This window comes from Ptychodera flava (assembly GCF_041260155.1).
Source record: "Ptychodera flava strain L36383 chromosome 3 unlocalized genomic scaffold, AS_Pfla_20210202 Scaffold_25__1_contigs__length_14229661_pilon, whole genome shotgun sequence".
In the NCBI taxonomy this organism is placed as follows: Eukaryota; Metazoa; Hemichordata; class Enteropneusta; family Ptychoderidae; genus Ptychodera; species Ptychodera flava.
Window position 1 is genome coordinate 508,415 of NW_027248279.1, and position 22,614 is coordinate 531,028.

General features: G+C 36.6%; 1 protein-coding gene across 1 annotated transcript; it reads left to right on the plus strand.

The window, feature by feature from the left end:
• The first annotated feature begins 4,022 nt into the window (after positions 1–4,022).
• LOC139125156 (cell adhesion molecule CEACAM1-like) lies at positions 4,023–21,623 on the plus strand. Its single transcript, XM_070691261.1, has 9 exons — positions 4,023–4,092; positions 10,590–10,871; positions 11,502–11,819; positions 12,636–12,929; positions 15,120–15,200; positions 16,377–16,661; positions 17,223–17,246; positions 18,586–18,816; positions 21,616–21,623. The coding sequence occupies exons 1-9, from the start codon at positions 4,023–4,025 to the stop codon at positions 21,621–21,623; spliced, it is 1,593 nt and encodes a 530-aa protein (XP_070547362.1).
• Positions 21,624–22,614: the final 991 nt, after the last annotated feature.

Consider the following 22,614-nt stretch of genomic DNA (forward strand, 5'->3'; position numbering starts at 1 on the left):
CTTTTATTCTTTTTTCGTAAATAACCGTCGATGTCGGCAACTCTCTCGCTAGCCCTGCGTACGTACGCAGTGTACGCTGTGTGTTAGGAACGCACACAGGGAATGCACAGCGTACACTGCGTACGTACTCATACGCGGCGTAACAGAAAAATTAAAACTTTCATAACTTCATTAATATCCAAGCCACGCCCACCAAAACCTTTTCAGTTCTAGCCATTTGAATTCTGAAGATGTCTACCAATTTGACTGAAATACGTTTCAGCCGTTTTTGAGAAAATGGACCAACAGACAGACAGACAGACAGACAGACAGACAGACAGACAGACAGACACCACAGACAGACAGACAGACAGACAGACAGACATCGCTGCGACATATGCTCACGTGTTCACACGTGAGCAAAAAACGACGCTTTTATTTAATAAGAATCCATCCATTAAAAATAAATATCGAATATAGTAACCGCATTGATCTTACTTCGTCATTTTGCATGGAATCTGATATGGAAAACCATTTAATGAAATATGATCAAACAATTTTAGTTCCGTTAATGGTGATGAATTGTTTTCTGATGTATTTATATTGCTGAGATTGGGTTAAAGTTACACGTTTCTGAAGTTCAAATTCAAATGCATTTATAAATGCAGTCAATTTGAATTTGCATGCTTAATAATACCATGCTAATATTTTAATCCTCTTGATAGACAGTGTTGTTTTCTTTCATTTGTTTCGTGCAAGTGAGTTGTAAAGCATTGCAAACACCACTGCAAGGACATGCTGTGGTAATTTACATCTTCACGTTTTTATTTTAAAATAAAGTTTCTAAGAGGACACTGCAAATATTGCAATCAGAATTTCTAAAATAATTAAAAAGCTTTGGCGTTGTACTCTGATCTCACAAATTTCAAAAATTTAATAGCTTGATAATTTCGCATTATCCAAAGTAAATTTACAGACCGAACATGATTTATCCAGTTTGAATTCAGAATGAATAGGTAATTGATACGGAGATATGGCAGGACATTTTATTTTTCTTGTCCTTATTCATTTAATGTAAGTCACTTTCATGTTTATAAAGACCCAGGAAATCCAGTACTGACGTGTATGTGAAGATATAAACAGCGCCCCCACGGTAGGAGCAAATAAATGTGCATTGTTTTATTTTCATATATGTGTACTACTTTTCTTTATCTTGAACATGTAGTAGACCTTATATTAATGTATTCAAAGATAAACGAATAATTATTGCATGAACTTAAATTAAAATTTTTGCTTTCAGGGTGAAACCCTCTCAATGATGAAAATAATGCAAGTGGTTTGGAGTTAAGATGCACGAATCGTTTTTGAGAACGGAGAAGAGTAACAAGTATATCAAAAAGTCATATTTGCAAAGAGACCAAACATAGTGATTATTTGAACAGAAAACATCTCTTATGCGACAAAGACAAGTTTTAATACAGAAAGAATGAGTTGTAGCGGCAGAGGGCAGTTCTTGCGGCACGGTCAAAAACGTAAAATTTAAAGCCTTTTAATCATTGTATTCAGCCATTTCTTAAGGTCAAACTATGTTCAATATTCACCTGAGAGATTTATGAATGTCATATGAGCGATTTTAAAATCAGCACCGCCACAGTTAGAGTGAGAGAATATGCGCTACTTCATTTTTATGAGTGTACTCTTTTTCCTTCACGTAAATATCCTGTAGGCTGTATTTCAATTTATCCGATGATAAACAAGTTGCATCTTCTATGTAGTATATTTTTTGTTTACAGGAAAAATAAGATGAAAATTGTTCTTCAAATGAAAATTGTTCTTCAAGAACCTTACTCTTGACGGTATGAATTCTTCAGGATATGATATCAAATATGTTGTCAGGTTGACACTTAAAAGGCTCGCTGCGCCTCAACAGAAGCATTGTGTATTATTCCTGATCCTTCAGCATACTAGTCGTTTACATGTATTGATGTGTTTTGTTGTTGACTTCAAATAAGTTTAGTATTTTGTCGCCCTACATTGTTCTTTCAAAAACTGTGAAAATCTTTGTTTCTCGATGGTCTATGGTTTAACCCGCTACCGAGCTTGGTATACTATTATAGGACATGGTTGTTTTTGTGAAGGTCGCCCATCAAGTGAATCATCACGCTATGTGTACTTTTCCTTTATCATTTATTTCGCTGCGTACCCATTTCTACCGCTGGCTGAGCTGCTAACGAAAATAGGATCAGGTATGGGCTAATGTTTCAGTCAGAATTTTGACTGCATATTGACGAGCACAGACACCTAGCAAGGTCACGTGATCAGCACATCTGCATGGTGGCAAATTGGGAAATTAGATGACCAAACATCGAACATTGAAGTTGTTTGCACGGCTTCACATTTTAGTCTCTGTCTCTGTTCTTCTATGATTGTATTTAGTGGTGAAATGATATTTTTCGTATGGGATTAACAGACGTGACCTGGTGTATGGTGACCTTTGGCATGTACGGCGACGACTCAAAAATACGTGATTATTCGTTCGTTTGTCATTCGTCGACAAAAGATGCTTGGTTCGGGAAACTAGGGAGGTAAAATGATTCCATGGCCATACGAAATCCAAATTCGAAGGTAGCTCCAAGCTAGAAATAATTACAACGCAATCACTGCACTCGTAATATTGACCAATGATAGACACGCTTACAATAGCCCGTGCCTAACCATATTTAGTTAGCAGGGCAGCCAGAGGCAAAAAAGGGTCAGGGAACAAGTCTAGTCACAACTGTTAACTTTAATTTTGAGCTGGAATTATTCGTCGATAATTTTTTTTTATTTTGAAAGGTAGTTCTCGCCTCGAAATTGAAAGTCTTAAACATTTGCTCAAGCTTTCGTAAGGAAACGCTAAACCATTTCCGTTGGCAATCAAGATTCAAAATTCGGGGTCACCGTGCTGATTGTGTTTACCAGAGAATTTAGGTTACCTTTAACATTACGATATATATTTGATATTCAAAATTGCCGCCATCCCTATATTTCCGGTATTGAGAAAAGTAAACCAAAGCTATGATTTTTTTCCTAAGGAGAAATAGCCCAGCAAGTGGTTGATTACAAAGGAACCGTTAAAAATGATTCTAAATATCTGTTGCTGGAGTTCATTCATGTATCATTCCCATCGTTTTCAATGTTCAATTCAATTATTTATAAATTCTTTGAATGTAAAACATTAATTTATGTTATCCCCATACCTAAGGCGTTATTCCTGGCAATATTTTTGAGTAGGTAATGGACCACATCATTTGATGGAGATGCAGGAATAATTAACCGGTTTACACCCAGCTTTAATTACTGAACACAATGTGCTGTCTTTTATGCAACCCCGGGGGGATTTCCATAGATGGCTATACGGGGAGGGTCCGCTCGAAAGGGGTCGTTTTTTTGCACTGTTTGGTATCAGAAAGGGTATACTTTTCACGAGGTGTTGGTATGAGAACGAGTCCGGTTTTAAACACAAACTGACATTTGTTAACAAATCATGCTGTCAACACTGGAAACCCATGTATCTACATCCCAGATCTACCATCAAAATTTCCGATCTGTCGGTTGGACTGTTGGTACCCCTGGTACCCCTAGATTATTATAATGTATGGTATCAGAAAGGGTAAGTTTTTTGCTCAAAATGGTATCACAACAGATTGGGTTCTCATTGTTCGTGAGGAGCCCCTCCGTACTATTAGCCATGGAGTCCCCCCCAGGGTGCAACCCTACCTTCCGAAACTTAGTTCTTACCCAGCGATGAAAAAGGTGGCTTTTTGTTATGAGAAAACTTTATTCTTTGAATAAGCAAACCATTCTGGTGTTACCAGATACCTTTCAAGTTGGCCATCCTCCACATTTGGTATCGTCGTCTAACCGGGTTGAATTCGTAGACATTCGAAATCTAAACTTTACGGTAATCCATGTTTATTACTCGTATTTTACAGTACTGGTATAGTAATCAGCCTTTTTTGTCCATTGGGCATCAGTAATTCCAATTCTTTTTCCACTTTCTAATGGCGTACATCAAGGGAGCATTCTCTAATGTAGACCAGACAAGTAGTAAGCTTCATCTGCAGGCGCAGGGTAAGTGTAACTTAGCGAATCGCATTATGAATCATTTTTTATGCTTACCATGTGACCTTGATTTGTCCGTCGGTGAAATCTTTACAAAAATTGATTAATATTCGTTAACACTACGGTAACGATCATATGTACGTACGAAAAGTCAAATTTGTCATATGCTTTACCTGGGTGGTAACAGTTGACGAAGTACCACCTTTGCACCGCATTTGGCGTGTTACCCAGGCAACATGGTAAAACGTGGCACTTCGTCAACTGTTGCCACCCAGGAAAATAGTATGACAAATTTGACTTTCGTACATTCTCTTCAATACCGAGAAAACTGAGTGTATAGCTTTTTTCCGCAATATTGGAAGCAGGATAGGATTCCTTAATGTATATTTGTATTGTAAATCTCTGTAATTCGTAAGTTCGAAGAAATATATTGGCTACATTATGTCGTCCACTGGGATGGACGACGCAGATATGCAAAGACAACTCGTAGTTTTTACGCAAGAGTAATTTACTTTTCGTAGCTTTGGCCAATGCTTTCAGAAAGTGAAATGTGCCCTTTTTAAAAGTTTGTTTTGCATAGTGGTTATTGTTTGAACATTTGATGTAATTTTAGTGCTATAGAAACAAATGTCAAAATTGAGGATAGCTTATGATGATGCCTTGAGGTTGATTTTTGATCTAAAGCGTGACGTCGGTATTAGTCACAATTTTGTGACTAAGAACATCCATAATGTTGCTTCACTCCAGCGCAGACTGTTGTTTGCATTTTGCAAGCGTCTGGCCGTAAGTGATAATCCATTTATCCGTACCTGTGTTCAGTCTGACTCGTAATTTCATTCAATATTTTGGAAAATTGTAGAAAGGTCCTTTATTAAGCGTTTTCCTTAACTTCTGCATATTTTTATGTATCTGTTTATTTTTTATCGTTGGCATTTATGGTCCTAAAGCTCCTGTATCTATAACTCTTGAAATTTGTTGACCTTAAAAGGCTTTCTATTTTCTCTGGTTTTCTTTAAATTCTATAAATTTGAAGGATGTAGCCTTTTACTACTGAAAAATTGGGCGAGTAAATTTAAAGTTTAACCGTTATTTTGATTTCCCACCATTTTTAAAAACTGGTAATATTATGAAAAACAAGGCATATGGTGTCCCAGTGGAAAACATTCAACACTATGCATTATATTGGACTACTCTGTTGTTTCTGTGAAGATTCCAATTCATATATGTGCACGACGTACAGTGTTTTTGCTAACAGTGAAGCCACGGTGAACAAGAGAAAGTTTTGAGTAAAGGTATTCCATTTTTTCAACCGATGCGGCACTCGAAATACAGTAAAATAAAGAAACTAGGTTAAAATGACTGATAAATGTTGACTACTTGTGATAATCAGCAATCCAGCGACTTATTATATTTTCAGTTTAACGGCAATGATAACCTGTAATGATGTAGAGTTTATTTAAATAAGCCTCTGATAAGTGTGGGTGCGTGTGTGTGTGTGCTGTGTTAGTGTGTGTCAGCTCTGTATCTGCGTAAAGACAGGGCGAATGTATCTCTTCTGAGAAAGTACAAAGGCAAAATCGTTTCCAAATCTACATACAACCAAAACGTACGTACTTAACAATGAGGGTATTAGCTCAGCACAGATAAGCGATTCTAGGAGGTCACCAAGTCTGATCATCCTCATGATGTAACTTTGTGTTGATGTTAGTGTAGGTCAATGTCAGTTTGGATATTGCTGTAGTCGACACAACTAATGGATAATATTTAAATTGATTACTACCGGACTATTTTTACATACATACTGAAAATTAGAATATGTATTGCAAAGTGAATAAATAATTGTGTATTTAAACATGTATGTTGTGAAAGCTAAGCCTATCATTTTTCAAATACACTGGCATTTTGCAATTGGAAAACAAATTGCTGCTGCACTGAAAAATAACTGCCCAATGGTGCACGTGGCTATCGATAGATAGGCAGTGCTCATCTGCAATGCTAGTGTTCTTAAGTGAATTCACTCGGCTTGTCCACTGGTCTCTATGCTTCATCGTATACAAAGGTGTGTAAAATCCTGCTGCGCCCTCAAACGAACAGTCCAGAAATATGCGGTGGTGACATAAAAATGATTGTCAGTGACTTAAGGCCTGCGTTAACATTGCCATTCTGTGCTCAAGCACTCTTACATTAATAACTTGTTGCAGGGAAATCTGTCAGCAGTAGCCACACTTTTTGAATTTTGAAGGCAACCTTAACACTAAAGCAGAAGAAAACGTTGAAATGCGTGCCATCGGCGCACTATTTTGGAAAAAAGCATATTCCAAATCCCTTGCCACAGTGACTACCTCAATATATTAGGCAAAGAAAGCAGAAGGGACTGTTGACAGTCAACATTTATAATAAGATAATAATTGATAATAAATATTAATCAAACGACATAGGAAAATTTACTTCTATTAACTCAGATCTTTATCTCGTTGCTTAATCGCAGCAAAACAAAGTCGACAAAAGCACTTTCAAGCGTAGTCAATAATTGACCTCTATTTTGAACGCACGTGCAATTTATTTCTTGTTACTACTTCTCTTGCTCTAATATCAGACCTCATTATTATTCGATATCAACCAAAAAGTCTGCGGCTGACATGCGCATAGCGAAACGTCCGTGCTGCGCTGACTAGCAAAGGCCACAACGGTACATTCGGCAGACGACAGTCTACTAGACTTGTAGACCATACGCGGATTTTCACAGTCAACATTCTTATTCCGCGGAGAAGACTGCTGACATGTACATTTGTCAAACACGGCTAATTATCATATTCCTGCCTGTATTTATTTCCTTTCATGGGATAAGAACATCGGGTAAGGTCAAGTCATTTTACTGATACGAATCTCCACGAACACCAAGAGAACTATATTAGTTTGTCGTAAAAATGTCAGTGTGCACGTGTTTTTGTTGTTTTGAGTGTAAAATTTGAAATTTTTCTTTCTCATGACCACGATTAATGAATGGATTATATAATTAAAAGACAGTTAAATTCAAATGATCAATCAGTTTTTTAGTCTCTTTATTTGTTTTAAATGATCATTCAATTTATTTTACAGACTTTCATGCAGGCCCCAGATGTATGCATATCTGTGGGACAGACAGCAATTCTGCAATGTTCTTATGACGAGAGTTTCACAAGGGTGAGATTGACTTGGTATATGATGACTGAAAGTGGTGAGGACGAGGTGATAAGAGTATCGGAAAGTGGGAAGTCCATCATTATCCAGGTTACGATAGACACAGTATTTACGACCAAGCTTCTCTTCAAATCCACAGCACATTATTATCTGATGATGGATCGTACAGTTGCAGGATTCTAATATTATCAACGCTAGAATTCGAGAAGAACTTGTCGCACTATATGTTTTCTGTGAGTTTCTTTCCTTTTATTCTCCATTATTGTCTATTATTCACCTCGAGAATATATGATCTGTCACCATTGTTTTTTTTTTCAGATACCTTAGAAATTCAGAATAAGGTGGTAAACTGACGACATTATATTTCAACGAACAGTAATCGATAAACACTAAATGCACGTTGCTGTATGTCGTTTTGGCGCTTGACACGTCAGGCCAGATAACGTAAAGCACTTCAAAGTAGGGTATAATTTGGTCATATAGCGAAACTATGTAGTCGAGTATTGCCAGTGACATTACAGAATAATACAAGTAAGGTGTGATAGGTATTTCTATAGGATATTTCGGAGTCCCTTGAAGACAAACGTCCCAGCCCACCCCCTCCCTAGTACACAGCCCGACCCTGCGCTTTGCGTGGAACCGGTCGAAATTTTATGACTAGAACCATGAGTATTAAAGGATGCATAGGAAAGGTTACGATAGTGTAAAGAGGCTCTTCGAAATTTCACCCCTTAGCTGAACAGAGCACTATTTCGACAATATATTTTATTTGATGTCCATAAACATCTAAAAAAGTATTTTGTTGTAAAGAGTACAATATTGCGTTTGTTACGCGAAGTAAATTGATCAAATTGTTAGCCTATTGCTTTTAGGTCTTTGGTTTCGAGGAGAATGTTACAAATGTATACTGCTGTCAATTATGATGAGTCCTGTGAACTGCGCAGACCCACGTTTCAGACTAACAATCAAGTTGTCTAATTAATATGTGTTCGTAGCATTTCACTTCTAGCGATATGAAAGAAGAAGTGTAAACTAATTTTATTGGTCAGAGACGGGTACTCTGCCCATTTTGTGGAGAGGCTTTGACACCACTATAGTCGAAGAGACAAAGTCAGTCTTTGGCGTTGAGGAGAATGTTACCCAATCAAACCGTTGTCAATTATGATGCGTCGTGTGAGTTACGAAGATTCACATTAGATTCAAGTGACTCGGTTAAATTAGTATGTGTTCGTGGCATTTGATTTCTTGTTATTTGAAAAACAAGACTTAGTGTAAATTAATTTATCGGTCAAACATCCTATAGTGAATTTCAAAATACCTTTGATTGTAACGTGCTTTGGTGATTAGAAAATCGTATCTCCAACTGCAGCAATTGCAAACTTACCGTTTGATAGATTTTGCAATTTTTTTAAAAAAATGCGACATCAGCTCTGTTCTCACTTTAAAACAATATCAGTGTAAGAAATACAAATCGTTGTACCGATCTGTACACACTGTATCGAAAAAAACTATCGTTAGCGTTCTGAGCCGTTTCATCGACGGGAAATGTATAGGAATGTTCACACGGTCAGTGTATGGGTGAGTTTTTCAGTAGGAACGTGACAACACTGACGATGTTGAATGTGGCACAGTGAACGTCGTTTTTGGTTTAATTGTTTAAACAATTTATCAAAGGAGAACTTTCGTAATGAATAAAGGTGGTGTCATTTTTTATCACCACTGCAAAACGACTTTTATCGCCCAAACCCATTATAATTCCAAGTTATTTTGAAATTCACTATAAGTTTAAGGGACAAAGTCCGTAATTTTCTGTTTCATAGAATTGGTTTTGATAAGAGACATTTATGTTATTTGACATGCTGAAAGATAATGAATTGATGCGTGGTCATTTATAACAGCTATATCGATTTTGGTACGATAAATACCACCATCGGTAGAATTTGCTGTCTTTACCTTTAAAATATAACGTAATCAAGAATTATCATCGCTGTGGCATGTGCGTCTTCATAAAGAGAAACGTCATACATACAATTATATGACTGGAGACCTTGGATGCAGTTTTGCAGTTTTAGTTCCCTTTTACGATGATGTTCACTTTTTTACTTTTTGGCTGCCACTTTTGCATGCAGGCTCTGCCGAAACAAAACCTGTGTTCCGATATCCTATTCATTGCTACAAAAGGACAGATTTTCTTTATTTGCATTTAAAACGTTTAGAAGCTGCATTAGCAACGGGGAAGAGGACAATAAAGTACACTGACTACAGTTATATGGCAGTGTTATGTTCGAACTAGCTTCTCCATCCCGGGACCTCCATGTGCTTACCCAAGGTCTGTGGACATATAAATATCAAAAAGGAGCAAAATCAAGGACTAAGCCTTAGCAGAAGTCCTACAATTATCATTTTAGGTATTTCTCTTATACGTAGCGCGATTAGATGCAAATAAACGTGTACAGGGAGTAAGGACGTTCCTGTTAAGTGACAAAGTTTTGAATACAAATCCGAAACACAGACCACTGCAGTTTTAGACTTAACGGAAGTTGACATGATGACGTTGTTGTCATTTCTCAATCGTCCGTGTACTCCGAATTTCCTCCCGTTTTTTCGGGTTTTTTTTTAATGTTCTGAATACGGCATGTACAAAGATGGGGAAAGAATGAACAAATCGTATACGAAAAAGTGATAACGCAAAATCACCGTACTCAAAACACATGTACAGACGCCTTCAATTGTGATTTCGGCACTGACTGTAAATGTCAAAACAAAATAAATTCGATTGTCTTCCGATCACCTTCTGTTTCATTGTTGTATGTAGGGTGGAGCACTGTGGGCACCAGGAATTTTGGTAAACTGACCAAATTGTCGGAACGGAGCGACCACCTAAGCGTGTCAACATGTGAACTGACCTCTAACGTATTTATTATTCTACACTATTCCCCCTCTACTGTCTATGAAACAATAGAGGAGAAAAGTTCAAATTCTAGCAGAAACAGTTAACGGCATACAGAAAAATAGTTGAAAAAGATGTTCTTATTTTCCACGACACAAATATTTATCGGACGTTATCGACTTACATTTCCGGTCATGTCTTCAGGTTTCTTAACATCATATGAAACCTTGAATGTGATAAAATCATACGATTGACAATCCATAAATGAAACCTTGTTATTCGCAGTTAATGACTTTTGACAACTACTGATATTTGTCCAGACTACCTTTATTGTCAATTGATATAATCTACCCCTGGATGTAGCTTCACCTACATCGTAAACAGTTGTTGTTATTTTTAACAGACTTGTCTTAATTTTGTCAATTTCTCCCAACAGACACTGCACCTTCTGATGCGACCATCTCATTCAATTCATCGCCCGTTGAATATGACACCGTCATAATGCACTGCACTACATCTGACATCAATTGCATATTATATTCATGGTACAAAGACAATGTGCTATTGGATGAGACTAAGGATGGTATATATTTTGATGAAAATAACCCAACGCTCACGATAATAAGTGTCGACAGAGAACATTCCGGAACGTACAAATGTGAAGTGTCGAATCCAGTCGGAAGTTTTCATAGCAATGAACTGACAATGGATGTTCAATGTAAGTAGCGATAATAAAATTCCCTCTTCCCTCTTCAATTAAGTATGAAACTGTGAATTGGAAATATCCAAAGACTCATTGTGATTCATATCCTCGGACACTTCTCCATAATGAATCGGCATGTCTTCAGTGCGTAGAAAACTTGTCGGCGAATTTTAGAATATTCTAACAACATACTTTCACTTTTAAGTTGGACATGTTTTTCTCAGTTCCTATTTTAGAGGATCTTAAAATCATTTTGATAGAGAAAAGAAATATTCAGTTTAACACAATTTTCCGATCACTGCGTACTCGCCCAAATATAACATTGCACTGATAAAAGACTAGATGCAAATGTTTTGAAAAACAAAAGAAACTGATTTTTACAACGATGAGACTTGTCATGGACTGTATGAAATCCGACACAAATATTACTTACTCCTCCGGATAATTGATCGGACGTAAGTGGCAGGTTTCCATATACAGCGAATTAGTCCCATCTCCAAATTATATATTTATAAAGTCAGTGTAAGCGCAAAATCATGTGTGTGATTTTCCGTCCTTTTCAACAATATTTGTGGAAAGGCACATTGTCAAGTGAACTATTTTCACCTGTAACTTACTCGATTTTTTTTCAAATTTAATATTCAGATCTTCCTGACAACGAATGGCCCGAATGTATGGTGGCTTATTACACATCAGAGAATGAACCAAAAGCTGGTGATCGTGCTGAAATAACCTGCACTGCCACTGATGGAAATCCTTATCCACGTCTAGTCTGGTATAATGGTAGCAGTGTATTAGATGGTACATATACTACTCCAGAGAGCGAGTACGACAAGATCACATCCAATGTCTTCGAATGGTCATTGACAGCGTATGACAATGGAAAGATATATCAGTGCAGGGGTGAACATCCAGCGCTAAGTACACCTATGGCTTGCGATACGGGCGTACTTGACATTAAATGTGAGTTCGGCAAGGGACCTATTTCAGGGGCAGTGATACTAGTTTCATTACCGCATTTAACAAGCAATTTCAAATCTCAACCTGTCTATCTGTCTCTGCCTGTCTCTGTCTGTGTGTCTGTGTGTCTGTCTGACTGTCTCTGTCTGTGTGTCTGTGTGTCTATCGGTTTGTCTATATCTCTCTGTCTATCCGCCTGTGCCTCTGTCATCTCTGTTTGTTAGCCCTTGCATGTCGGTTTACAAGCGGATACTTGCCAGATCTAATACCTCCGAAAACGGTAAAATTACAGATTATCGATAAGGTATCACCCCAAAGTCTATGATGGACCGCATGATAATTGCGATAATGTGCGTATCCAAATTTACGAACAGCATTTCTCTATATGTCATTTTTATTACGTCTATATGGTTTTACCACTTAATAAGCAATTTCTAGCGGCAAGGTGATAAGATTGATAGCTTTGGTTTCTTGGCTTTAGTCTTTCACTTTCACTTACAATTTGTAAACCTGCACAAAATTAACTGTGATACTTTCGAAGAAATTGACGATTCAGTCATCACTTGCGAATATGTTGAAAATTCACCTGCGACATTTCGGTGAATTTACAAATCAAGTTTTGAACTATTGAAGGAAACTAAATTTTACCGAGGAAGAATCGCAATTAATGAAGATCGTGATGACGTTCGCATCCTAATTTACCAACATACTATACATGTTAGTTATTAATACGACTATATCGCTTTATCTTTCTTAATATATAATTCCCTGCCAGATGAAAACATTTAAAGACTTGACATTTTCTCTGATGTTTTTCAGTTTCACCTACATTGCAAACATGCACAACAATTAACGGTGATACCTTCGACGAAACTGATTATTTCGTCATCACTTGCCAATCAGATGGAAATCCATTAGCGACATTGCAATGGATTAACGAATCAAATTCAAAAATTTTGGAGCACACAGAATTTTACCATGGAGGAATCGCCATCAATGAATATTCCTGGAGTCTGACACGAGGTGACAATCGAGTTTCTTTCCAATGCGATGCATTCAATGATGTAGAGGACGATATCCTGACATGCAGTACAGGACCAATCACCGTACACTGTAAGTAATTTAGGGTATTCTTAATTGTGTAAGTGCAAATCATAGCATTATACAGAAGTTCAATATATTGATTTGGCGTAGCCTTAAGAAGACGTATAAGAACATTTAAGAATTTATGATAAAAACATGACAATTTCAAATGAACACTGCATAAAAGTATGCTCACGTTTGTCAATAGTCCAGTCTCGTTTAGAATGACGTTCAATTAGAACTACGGCGTGCCGACTGTTTCAGACTATCAATTAATGACTGACACTTTGTGGTAATCACGCTATCTGTAATCGCGAATTACAATCATATTGTCATTTTTAAAGTTCAGCAGATAGTACGCAAACAAAACAATTATTTATTTTGAATTTTAACAGTCGCTCCACTCTCTGTATCCTTATATGGGTACACCGCAGCGATGAGAAAGGGAGAACTTTTGGAGTTATCCTGTGTAACCAGCTCTTCTAATCCCCGATCTACTATCAGTTGGTACAAAAATAATCAACTGATAAGTGAGGGTGACCATGAAGAAATTCAAGAGGAAATAGTCACGGATGGAGAATTCAGAGGCAAAACTACACAGGGAGGACTACATTTTGAAATGTCAGCATCACACAATCAGAACGAGTTTTTTTGTAAAGCTTCTAGGAATGCATATTCTGAAGAATACGTTTCGGTCCCGATAATAACGGAAGTGTACTGTAAGTATAGCTGTTGTCATAACATTGCATCGATTACACGACGTAGGAGAGAAGTGAGGTTGTTGGTTGTTTTAGAGTAAAATGAAATAAAAGGATCTCAAAAACTTAAATTCTTACACATAAGGCACATCGTCAACATCAACGCTTGTCCTTGTCTTATAATGTTCCTGTAACATTATAAATCACGCTAATCAATATTTACCGATTTTTATCCATCATGATATATGGGTTTCATCGTCATAAACCTTATAACCAGTAGTTTTAATGTGAATTTCGGGATAAAGTATATCATTATCAATGTATACAGAAACTATCATTCTCCTTTTCACAAATCCTAAGCAAGGACATTTTATGTCTTCTATATTTTTCAGAGCATTTTACTAGAAAACATGATTATTTTTCAGTTCCGCCTTCAGAGCCGGATGAATGAATCACAAGTCTCACTGGATATTCGGCACCGGTTGTAGAGGGCGATGACCTTGTACTTACATGTACATCATGCAGTGGTAACCCAACACCAATCATTGAATGGTTCCGAGAAGACAGTCTCATTGAGAACGGTTTGAGTGAAGTGCATCATTCCCAGGGAAACATCATGGTGAAATAGGCGTACAAAATTTAACATTACATGTTACGTATCAACACCATGAACAAATGATCAGATATGAATCCTACAATGAAGAATTCACGATGAAAGACGATAGAGTATATCCGAAGAAATCAAACCTGACGTGCACTGTAAGTCCCCGGTCTGCCTATTCTAAAACTATTCTTATTCCCTGCGCCAAAACGGCTGTTTAGTCTTATGTACTATTCTTGACCACGGAGTGACGTCAATTTCACCTCACGCATGCGAGTGAGGTGAATTGAGATTTGACTATACAGGACAGTGAACAATGCAGAAATTATGTGACAAAGGACAGAACTTAGTGTTTATCATTGACATAATGTTGAAACTTTGAATACTGGTGGAAAGGTTGAAAAATCCACACTTCAATATTTTGTGCTCACGGCAGTGCGACGCAAAATGACGTGAAAAACTGCAAGTTTCCGGATGTCCGCGGTCAAGATTTCGTTGTTCGTCATCATTTTGTGTGTATCATGATTAAACTAAATAAAGCAAGGTCAAGGAAACCAGTAACGATAATTAGTGATCTTGAAATAACGGGAGATTTCCGTTAAAAAAACACACTTAACATTTTCTATATGACAATACAAATATTGCATGTTATCCATGACAGAGTAAAAAATGTCCAATTTACATCTCCGACTACCTTTCAGATGCTCCTTTTGTGGAAAATGAAGAAATAAACCAACGTTACACGGTCAATTTAACTGACAACGCGGAACTTCGCTGCGAAATAAACAGCAACCCGGAAGTCGAAATCACATGGTTTGACATTTATGATGAAGCAATCAGCAATAGAACTGGCAAGTTCCTGATAGATAAAACCACGTCAATGACAATCACAACTGAAATCCTTACAATCTTAAATGTCAGCGAGACCGATTTTGGTGACTACAGATGCCATGCCACCAACAACATCAATTATATCAACTTTACATAAATCTTTCTGGGAAGGTAAGTCTCATAATACATGTGCGTTGATATAAGTCTACCAGTCGAGTATGTAGACTGAAGTGTGCTAGGTGAAGGTTGTATATATACATGTATGTGTGACATAATGAAGTAATTGATTGCATTGTTATCATGCGTTTTATGGTTAAATAATGGCAGATTATTGAAAGGGTAACATCAAAATGTCAGGGCCGAAGGCAAGTGTATCAATGTCACTGTCATTATCAACATGGAACTTGCTCCAGTAATTATTCGTAATATTAATATATTACACAAACTTATAAAATAAATCTAACCTATGCGTAAAAATCGCAGTCACAACAGAACGTACATGTAGTCATAGGTCTAGTAGAGAATGAACGGCTGTATCATCCGATGCATAAAACTGAATTTCAAATATTTCTTGAACGAACACAGCATTACCAGTCGCGTGCGAACTCACACTTTAATCACTGTAATGCTGTCTATTAAGATAGAAAGAAGTATTTTGTTTGGAAATCATACGCGTACTACGCGTGCGTTTCTTTGATTCAAACGCAAAACGTTTTGTTAATGTCCGCGAAAAATATGTGCACTGAACTCAGGTACGTTCGAATCGGCGCATTCTACCCTAAAACAGCACTTGTCACGACTTATTGATCAGAGGTAACCAAATCCGTATGACTAGGTACATGTACTATGTGCACCTTGGTTGTCAGGGTGAACATTGACTGGAAGAGTCTAACATATATCTAGCTGCCGTCGGCGATAAAACCATTCGCGTACTTGCTATGGCAGTGTACATTTAATTTCCCTGCGTCAGCGACTCATATCCGGATTGTTGTATTTGAACAAGTGAACTTTGTTAGTTCTACCCCTGACGTTAATTTTCTCAGATAAATACCATAGATATTGATGAACAAACAGACACAATTGTCTGTCCGTACGTCTTTTTATCATAAACACACTACCATCGTGAATATAACACGTTCTACACTTCTCTCATAATGTATATTATTCGTTAGAGAAACCACTACGAGAGTCATGGACAAATTTAAGTGATCGAGGCATTTAACAAGCAGTTACGACCAAACACATTTTTCAACATTGTGATCTTCAGGATCAGTAGTCTATACGATGACGTTGAAATTGTCATGATTAATCCATATTCCTCTTTCATCATGTTCCAAAAAACATCAGGGAGACCACACCCAGCCTATAATGTCATAGTTACAAACAAGACCGAGGATAGTCTAACATTTAAATGGACTCCTGGCTTGGATGGTGGACTGCCACAACAATTCCAGCTAGAATATCAGGAACGTAAAACAAATCATGGATATTCGGTGAGGACAGCGCCAACCACAAACACAACGGAAACCATCTATGGCCTTCTGGCAATGACTGAATACTGTGTCACCGTTGTTAGTTTCAACAACATCGGTGAAATTCATAGTTACCCTCCAACAAAAGATTCAACATTACGTAAGTAGAAATATTTATTTTTCAGTTGAGTGGCTTTGATTTTGATACGGCGATTGCACTGCCAATTCATCATGCGGTTGGATTATATCCATTGACTGTAACAAAGAAACAAGGATTCACAGCCTAGAAAACTACAGACTTTGAAAAAATGAATCGTAGACAGAATATGACAGTCCTCGGTCTACAATGTGCTGTCATTTAATAAGGCGTGTTGATTGTAGAATGTATAAAAAAAAAAATGGAGCAAGGAATTTATCTGCTCTTCAAATTACGATATATTCGTGAGAAAACATAAGTGGTCACTGTCCCTATTACAATACCTACTTTAGTTTGACGTTATGATCCACAAGGCTAATTGTTGATCGCAGTCTATATCAGTGTGAGTGGAGGACTGTAGTTGATATATACATGTACACGAACACGTGTACACTGACACATACCAATATGCATTCGTCTTTGTAATCGATAATAACATTTTAGCAAACTCCGTTTATAGCCTTTTGTGTGTATACTGATAATGTCATGAATTTCAAACTACTTGTCTTTTGATTGCCCTTGTAGCTAAAACACCTGTCATCCATGAAGGTGAGATTTCTTATGACTTATTTGACTGTCAGCTTCAATTTTGAATTGAAAGCACGCCCCCCCCCCCCTCAAATGCTGAACCGAACAAACCACAACAGTTTTCTTTAGCATTGCCACACATCAATGAAGTACGTAGTATGTAAGTAAGTATTAGGCAAAAGGTTATGCCCTAAAAGGTCATAAATGACCGTTGGTGAGACAGTGACTTGAAAGAAGGGACTCCACGCTTGCCATTTCTGTCATATCCTGATCCAATGTATATTATCATATGTCCATCAGACACCACTATTTCTATTTTTCCTACGATATCTGAAACGATTTATGACCTACAATCGCTTCCTTACTATATTAACGTTCATTTTTTTCTCTTATTATTAATATATTCAAACTTGATGTCTTTGCCTTTTATATTGCAGGGGCCTTTTTAGAAGTGTTTGTTTGTGTTTTGTATCCGTCATGCGTAGTAATTTTTCGCGAGACAGACAACAAAAATTCTCCATCCAGAAATCTTTTGAAGGGAGCAAGCAATTAAAAATACAAACTTCTCGGTGGGGCATTTTCTTCATCAAATTTGACAATTTGTATCGTTGGTATAAATGGAGCAGCAGAATTATTTGTGGACTGCAGATGATTCTCTCAGGAAAAAGACATCGTCCTGAGAAGTATTGCTGTATTCAATGCCCATTCACTTACTGTACTTGCATCATTGTCCTCGAATGTCACAATACGTATTGTCAATGTTTAATTCAATAAAATTATCAAACTTATTTATCTTATTGATTGTTCGCACATAAGATAGATTCATACATTTGGCATTTTGTGATTGATAGTTATGAAATAGTCCGTGACTGAGGAAAATCAAATGAACACATGACCCGGATTTCCATTTGAGCTGAAGTGCATTTCTTTTGTTAACTGATTTAATTTCCCGCTAAACCGTCTAGTATTATGATCCTATGAACATGACAATAAACGTAACTAATGAAGTCCACATCCAACATCGTGAATTGAGTCAAGAATTTCCGATGAAGTTCTGGGCATACACTTACTGCGTGCGTTAATAATGTCCAACGACTTTGTTCGCATACCAAGACTGCCATGTGCGTTTTGTGCTCGATCTCTGTGACTTCACGACTTTCTGGTGATATTGTTTCTTAAATATTGACCCCTACTTTCCTCTGATTCGCAAGAATGTATCGACATAGATTGGTCTATTCTCACAGCCAATGTGAGCAATCAAACATGTTGTCATAATAATTCTGATAAGAATGAATTTACATTGCGAAAGTTGCTCAACACTGAAAATTATTTTTCTACCATGATTTATTTTCACTCTCAGAGGTACACTTCAACCAGTATACAGGCCAGCTTCTGATAGTAGCGCCAGGGGATTCTTGCACCAGAGTGGACGAGTACATAGGTCATGGAAATTGGACAACTCATATATTTGACCCAATAAATGGACCCTGTGATTCAAGTGTTACTTTAACGATTGATGGCTCTGTGCTTTTAAGAATATACTTCTGTACTGATGACTATATGGAATGTGGTGAGCCATTAGAATCTGAATGTAAGTCATGGAAATTTTTATCGTCGACCTTGTGGAAGATCGGCCTTATTGGCTGAACTAGTTATCACAGTAATAAAGTTTAATGATAATTTATATATATGGACGTTTTGATTGATCTTAAAATGTTCTTTGTGTATGGTGATTCCTAATATTTCTATGACATTATCGTCGTAATATTCGAATGCATTCAACGGTCCGTCAACGAATTCTATAGTCTGTCAGTGTATCATTATTTGATTTCTCCCTGAAACTTTTTTTTTACTCCATTTGCTTATTAAATTGCGCGAAACTCGCATTTCTAACAAACAGTTTATAAAATATTAAATTTAACCGTTAATAAATCAATTTCACTCCATCCAACGATTACTTCGTTGGATGGAGAGATTTACTTAAGAGAGTAACAAAATATATTTATCGAACAAAAGTAACAAACAGGGATATGTGAAGTAACAGCTGTTGCTACATCAACTATTAAAGAATTAAGAATATTGCGACATCCCTATTTTTTCACCTTGATCAGGACAGAGCAGAAGCACTTATTGTTAGAGTTCTCTCCAACACAGTTGATTGACGACACTACAATTACAGTCACCGACGTTGTTTGTATTTCTGATATTCACATGACACCTTTCATCATACACGAATATTGACTTTACTCAAGGAAGAGGTCAGCAAGGCATCGAACTCATGATATAATGGCATCGTATACGATTTTCCGAGGAAGCCGGGGAAATATTCCAAGTGCAGACTTACCACATCATAATAAAGCTATAAAGCTGCGAAGCAATCCAATTTCATCCCTGTGAATTTTACACACTTTACAGGCCCCTAATATTAATAATGCTATTTACCACGACGTCCGAACCAGGAAGCGGTATGAATATCTAACATTTGTATTACATGTCGCAGGATTAATCTTGTTTAACTAGCTGTGTCACATTTCATACACAGTTACACCGAATCAAAATCGAATACGAGAGCAATCGTAGCCATAGCTGTGACATTAGCTGTACTGATCGTACTTCTATTCTTAGGAATTTTCCTATACGTGCGAAACAAGAAGTCAAAAGGTAAATGTCATGACAATACATAATGAATTTTAAGAAAATGATTAAAATACAACTTAATTTACATGATATCTTGACCGTCTCTTGCCATTATAGTCTTAAAAGATTGTATTTGTGATTAGCTCATCAGACATATGTCTTTTGTCTGTAATAAACCAGTGTGCACTAGTAAACATATTAATTATTCCGTTTCTTTTGCACAGAAAATGAAGACAAGCCAGGGTAAAGTATAATCTCTCACTGCTATTTGCTGATAATTTGGGTTTCAAGAGTATTTTATTTATCAAAATAACATCAAGCAACAGAGCAAGTCAAACATGGCTGATATTTTCTCTTTCAGATCAATTTACGCAAACCGTCAAGATAGCTATAGGCAGGAGTACATGGATTTAGATTTACCAAAGGATAAGATCGGTAAGTTAAGTTGTTGTTGCAGATTTAGCTGTGTAACATGGAAAACATATGTATATATTTGTGTTCATACATAAAAATAATGTTCCGTCGTTGATCTTACCCTGGACAACATCGTTTTCTTTGGATGATCTTTTCCTTTTTGAGCGAGGTATTCGTTATTATTTTCCTAATCCTATTTTTATATAGACTTAGGTAATAACAATCGTTTAAAATTACGCTTTCTTTTCAGCTAATGACGTAAATAATGAGTTAAGTATAAGTATTACCTATTTTTGTACCTACAATCAGGTTGATGACCAATTCTCCTATAAAAGGGATAAAATGAAATTAACATAAGATCTCCGTATGGTCAAATACGTTAACAAAAAACTCCCCATGCTTATAGACAATCATAGTGTATATAAAATAAAAGAGTCTTTCAGAGGCAAATAAAAATGGAAAGATTTTTTTTATTTCAATTTTTTGAATTAAAAAGACAGAAGCACCATTAAATGACAATATGTACTTCCAGACCTCAAATGGGGCAATCCTGGTACCATTACACATCCAATGTAAATGCTATATGTCTATATTCTTTTGGCAGAGGTGCATATGCTGATATACACCAAACAGACACGGAATACATGGGATTAGTTTTCAGAAACCAAGGCATGTAAAATTTATACTTATAAACAACATGTAAAACCTTTACTTTTTGCCGGCAAAAGGGCTAAGTAAACTTTATGAACATTTCATTTTTAAGAGTGTATAACTATACTGTTCTCTCTCTTTTCTTAATTAAGGAGTCGAAGTTTGGGATGAAGACAATACTATGGTGAGCAAGGTGACACAATTTTTGTATATACCAATTATTTTTTTGCCCTGTACTATTTATCGATGTGTTACTCTCACTTTCCTTACGTTACACGTCCATCCATTCATTCATTCATTCATTCATTTTAAATTGAATAAACAATGTAAAAATCGTAAGAAGCACTAAAATATACACAATAATAATAACAGGTGATTATGTATACGATGATGTATAAAAACAGTTAAAGGGTTACCTTATTATTATGCTTATACCTGATCACGAACAGCTACTAACTACGCAAAGAAAATGGAACTTTAATTCAGAAAGTATTGAAGACTATAACCGTTATATGTGGTTACAATCATTACTTAATTGATTTATCTCAGTACCAGGAAATCAACACTGTTACATAATACAACAAATCAAAATTTCCGCTTCTTTCAAACTACGAATACAACTGCTTCTTGACACGCCACTCCAATGGATTCAATTTATCTTATTTTTTTCTGTATCTCCTCCCAACAGCGTACTGACGATGCTGGTCGTATACCGCAACATGTCTCAAATGACACTGAAAATGGATGAAACAATCATCGATGGCATATTTACGAGACTCGCGACAGCAAAACTCCCACTGTCGTCACAGAGGGCCTTGGCAGTCACTGTAAAGCTTCTGAAGAATTCAGATGGTATTTTTACAATATTGATACTTTACATGCAAAAGTATTGTACTTTTATTGAAGTTTGAGAATAAAAAAAACCTTCAGTATCGTTCATGACTCCAAGGTATCAGAAGAATGATGTATTTATGCGTCTACGATACTTTGACGTCTTCATAGGACTAGTTGGAAGGTTGTAAAGCAGTGTAGAGATTTTCTACGTTTTATTTGCATATGTATTATTTCTATCAAACGATGAACGTACGCAAGTTTGTGTCACACTGCCGTCCGGAAATGTAAACGAGTTCCAAGAGAAGCCTTCATTACACGCAATTGTTTGTTTTCGCAGGATGTTTTCTGTGGGTAACAGACAGTCGGAGATAAAGATAGAGAAATGAAAAGCAATGAGAAAAATGATAAAATCGAATGAAGAAACGGTAAAAGATTTTGAGGAAGTATGAGAACATTCCTCATAATCTCTCGACTGCTTACTATGTACACATGTGTGATTATTTTCTTCATATTTTTCCCACGTACACTATAGATGCAGAAGCAAAGAAAGCCTTGTGGAAAGAAGTGGACTTCATGTCGAAATTGCCGAAAACTCCAAACATCCTTTCATGCCTTCCCGAATTCACAACGTTCGGTATATTAGCATGATAGATAATATTTCAGGTCTTTCATTACTAGTTTATGGGTAACGATTAATGTTTTATTTGAAATTGGCATCATCCTTTCTGGATCGAATTTAATTAGAGGTAACAGGTTTCTTCAAGTTGAAAACAATCGTCGCGTTTTGTGAGAAATTTGCAAACAATCGTCTGTTTAACAGATACACTGATAGTTGATAGACAAAACAAATACA

Excerpts from the sequence above, each read along its gene's own strand:
- LOC139125156 (XM_070691261.1), top strand. The coding sequence starts at position 4,023 with ATGGCGTACATCAAGGGAGCATTCTCTAATGTAGACCAGACAAGTAGT. Across the intron at positions 4,093-10,589 it reads GCTTCATCTGCAGGCGCAGG|ACACTGCACCTTCTGATGCG; the intron begins GTAAGTGTAACT and ends TTCTCCCAACAG. Across the intron at positions 11,820-12,635 it reads GGGCGTACTTGACATTAAAT|TTTCACCTACATTGCAAACA; the intron begins GTGAGTTCGGCA and ends GATGTTTTTCAG.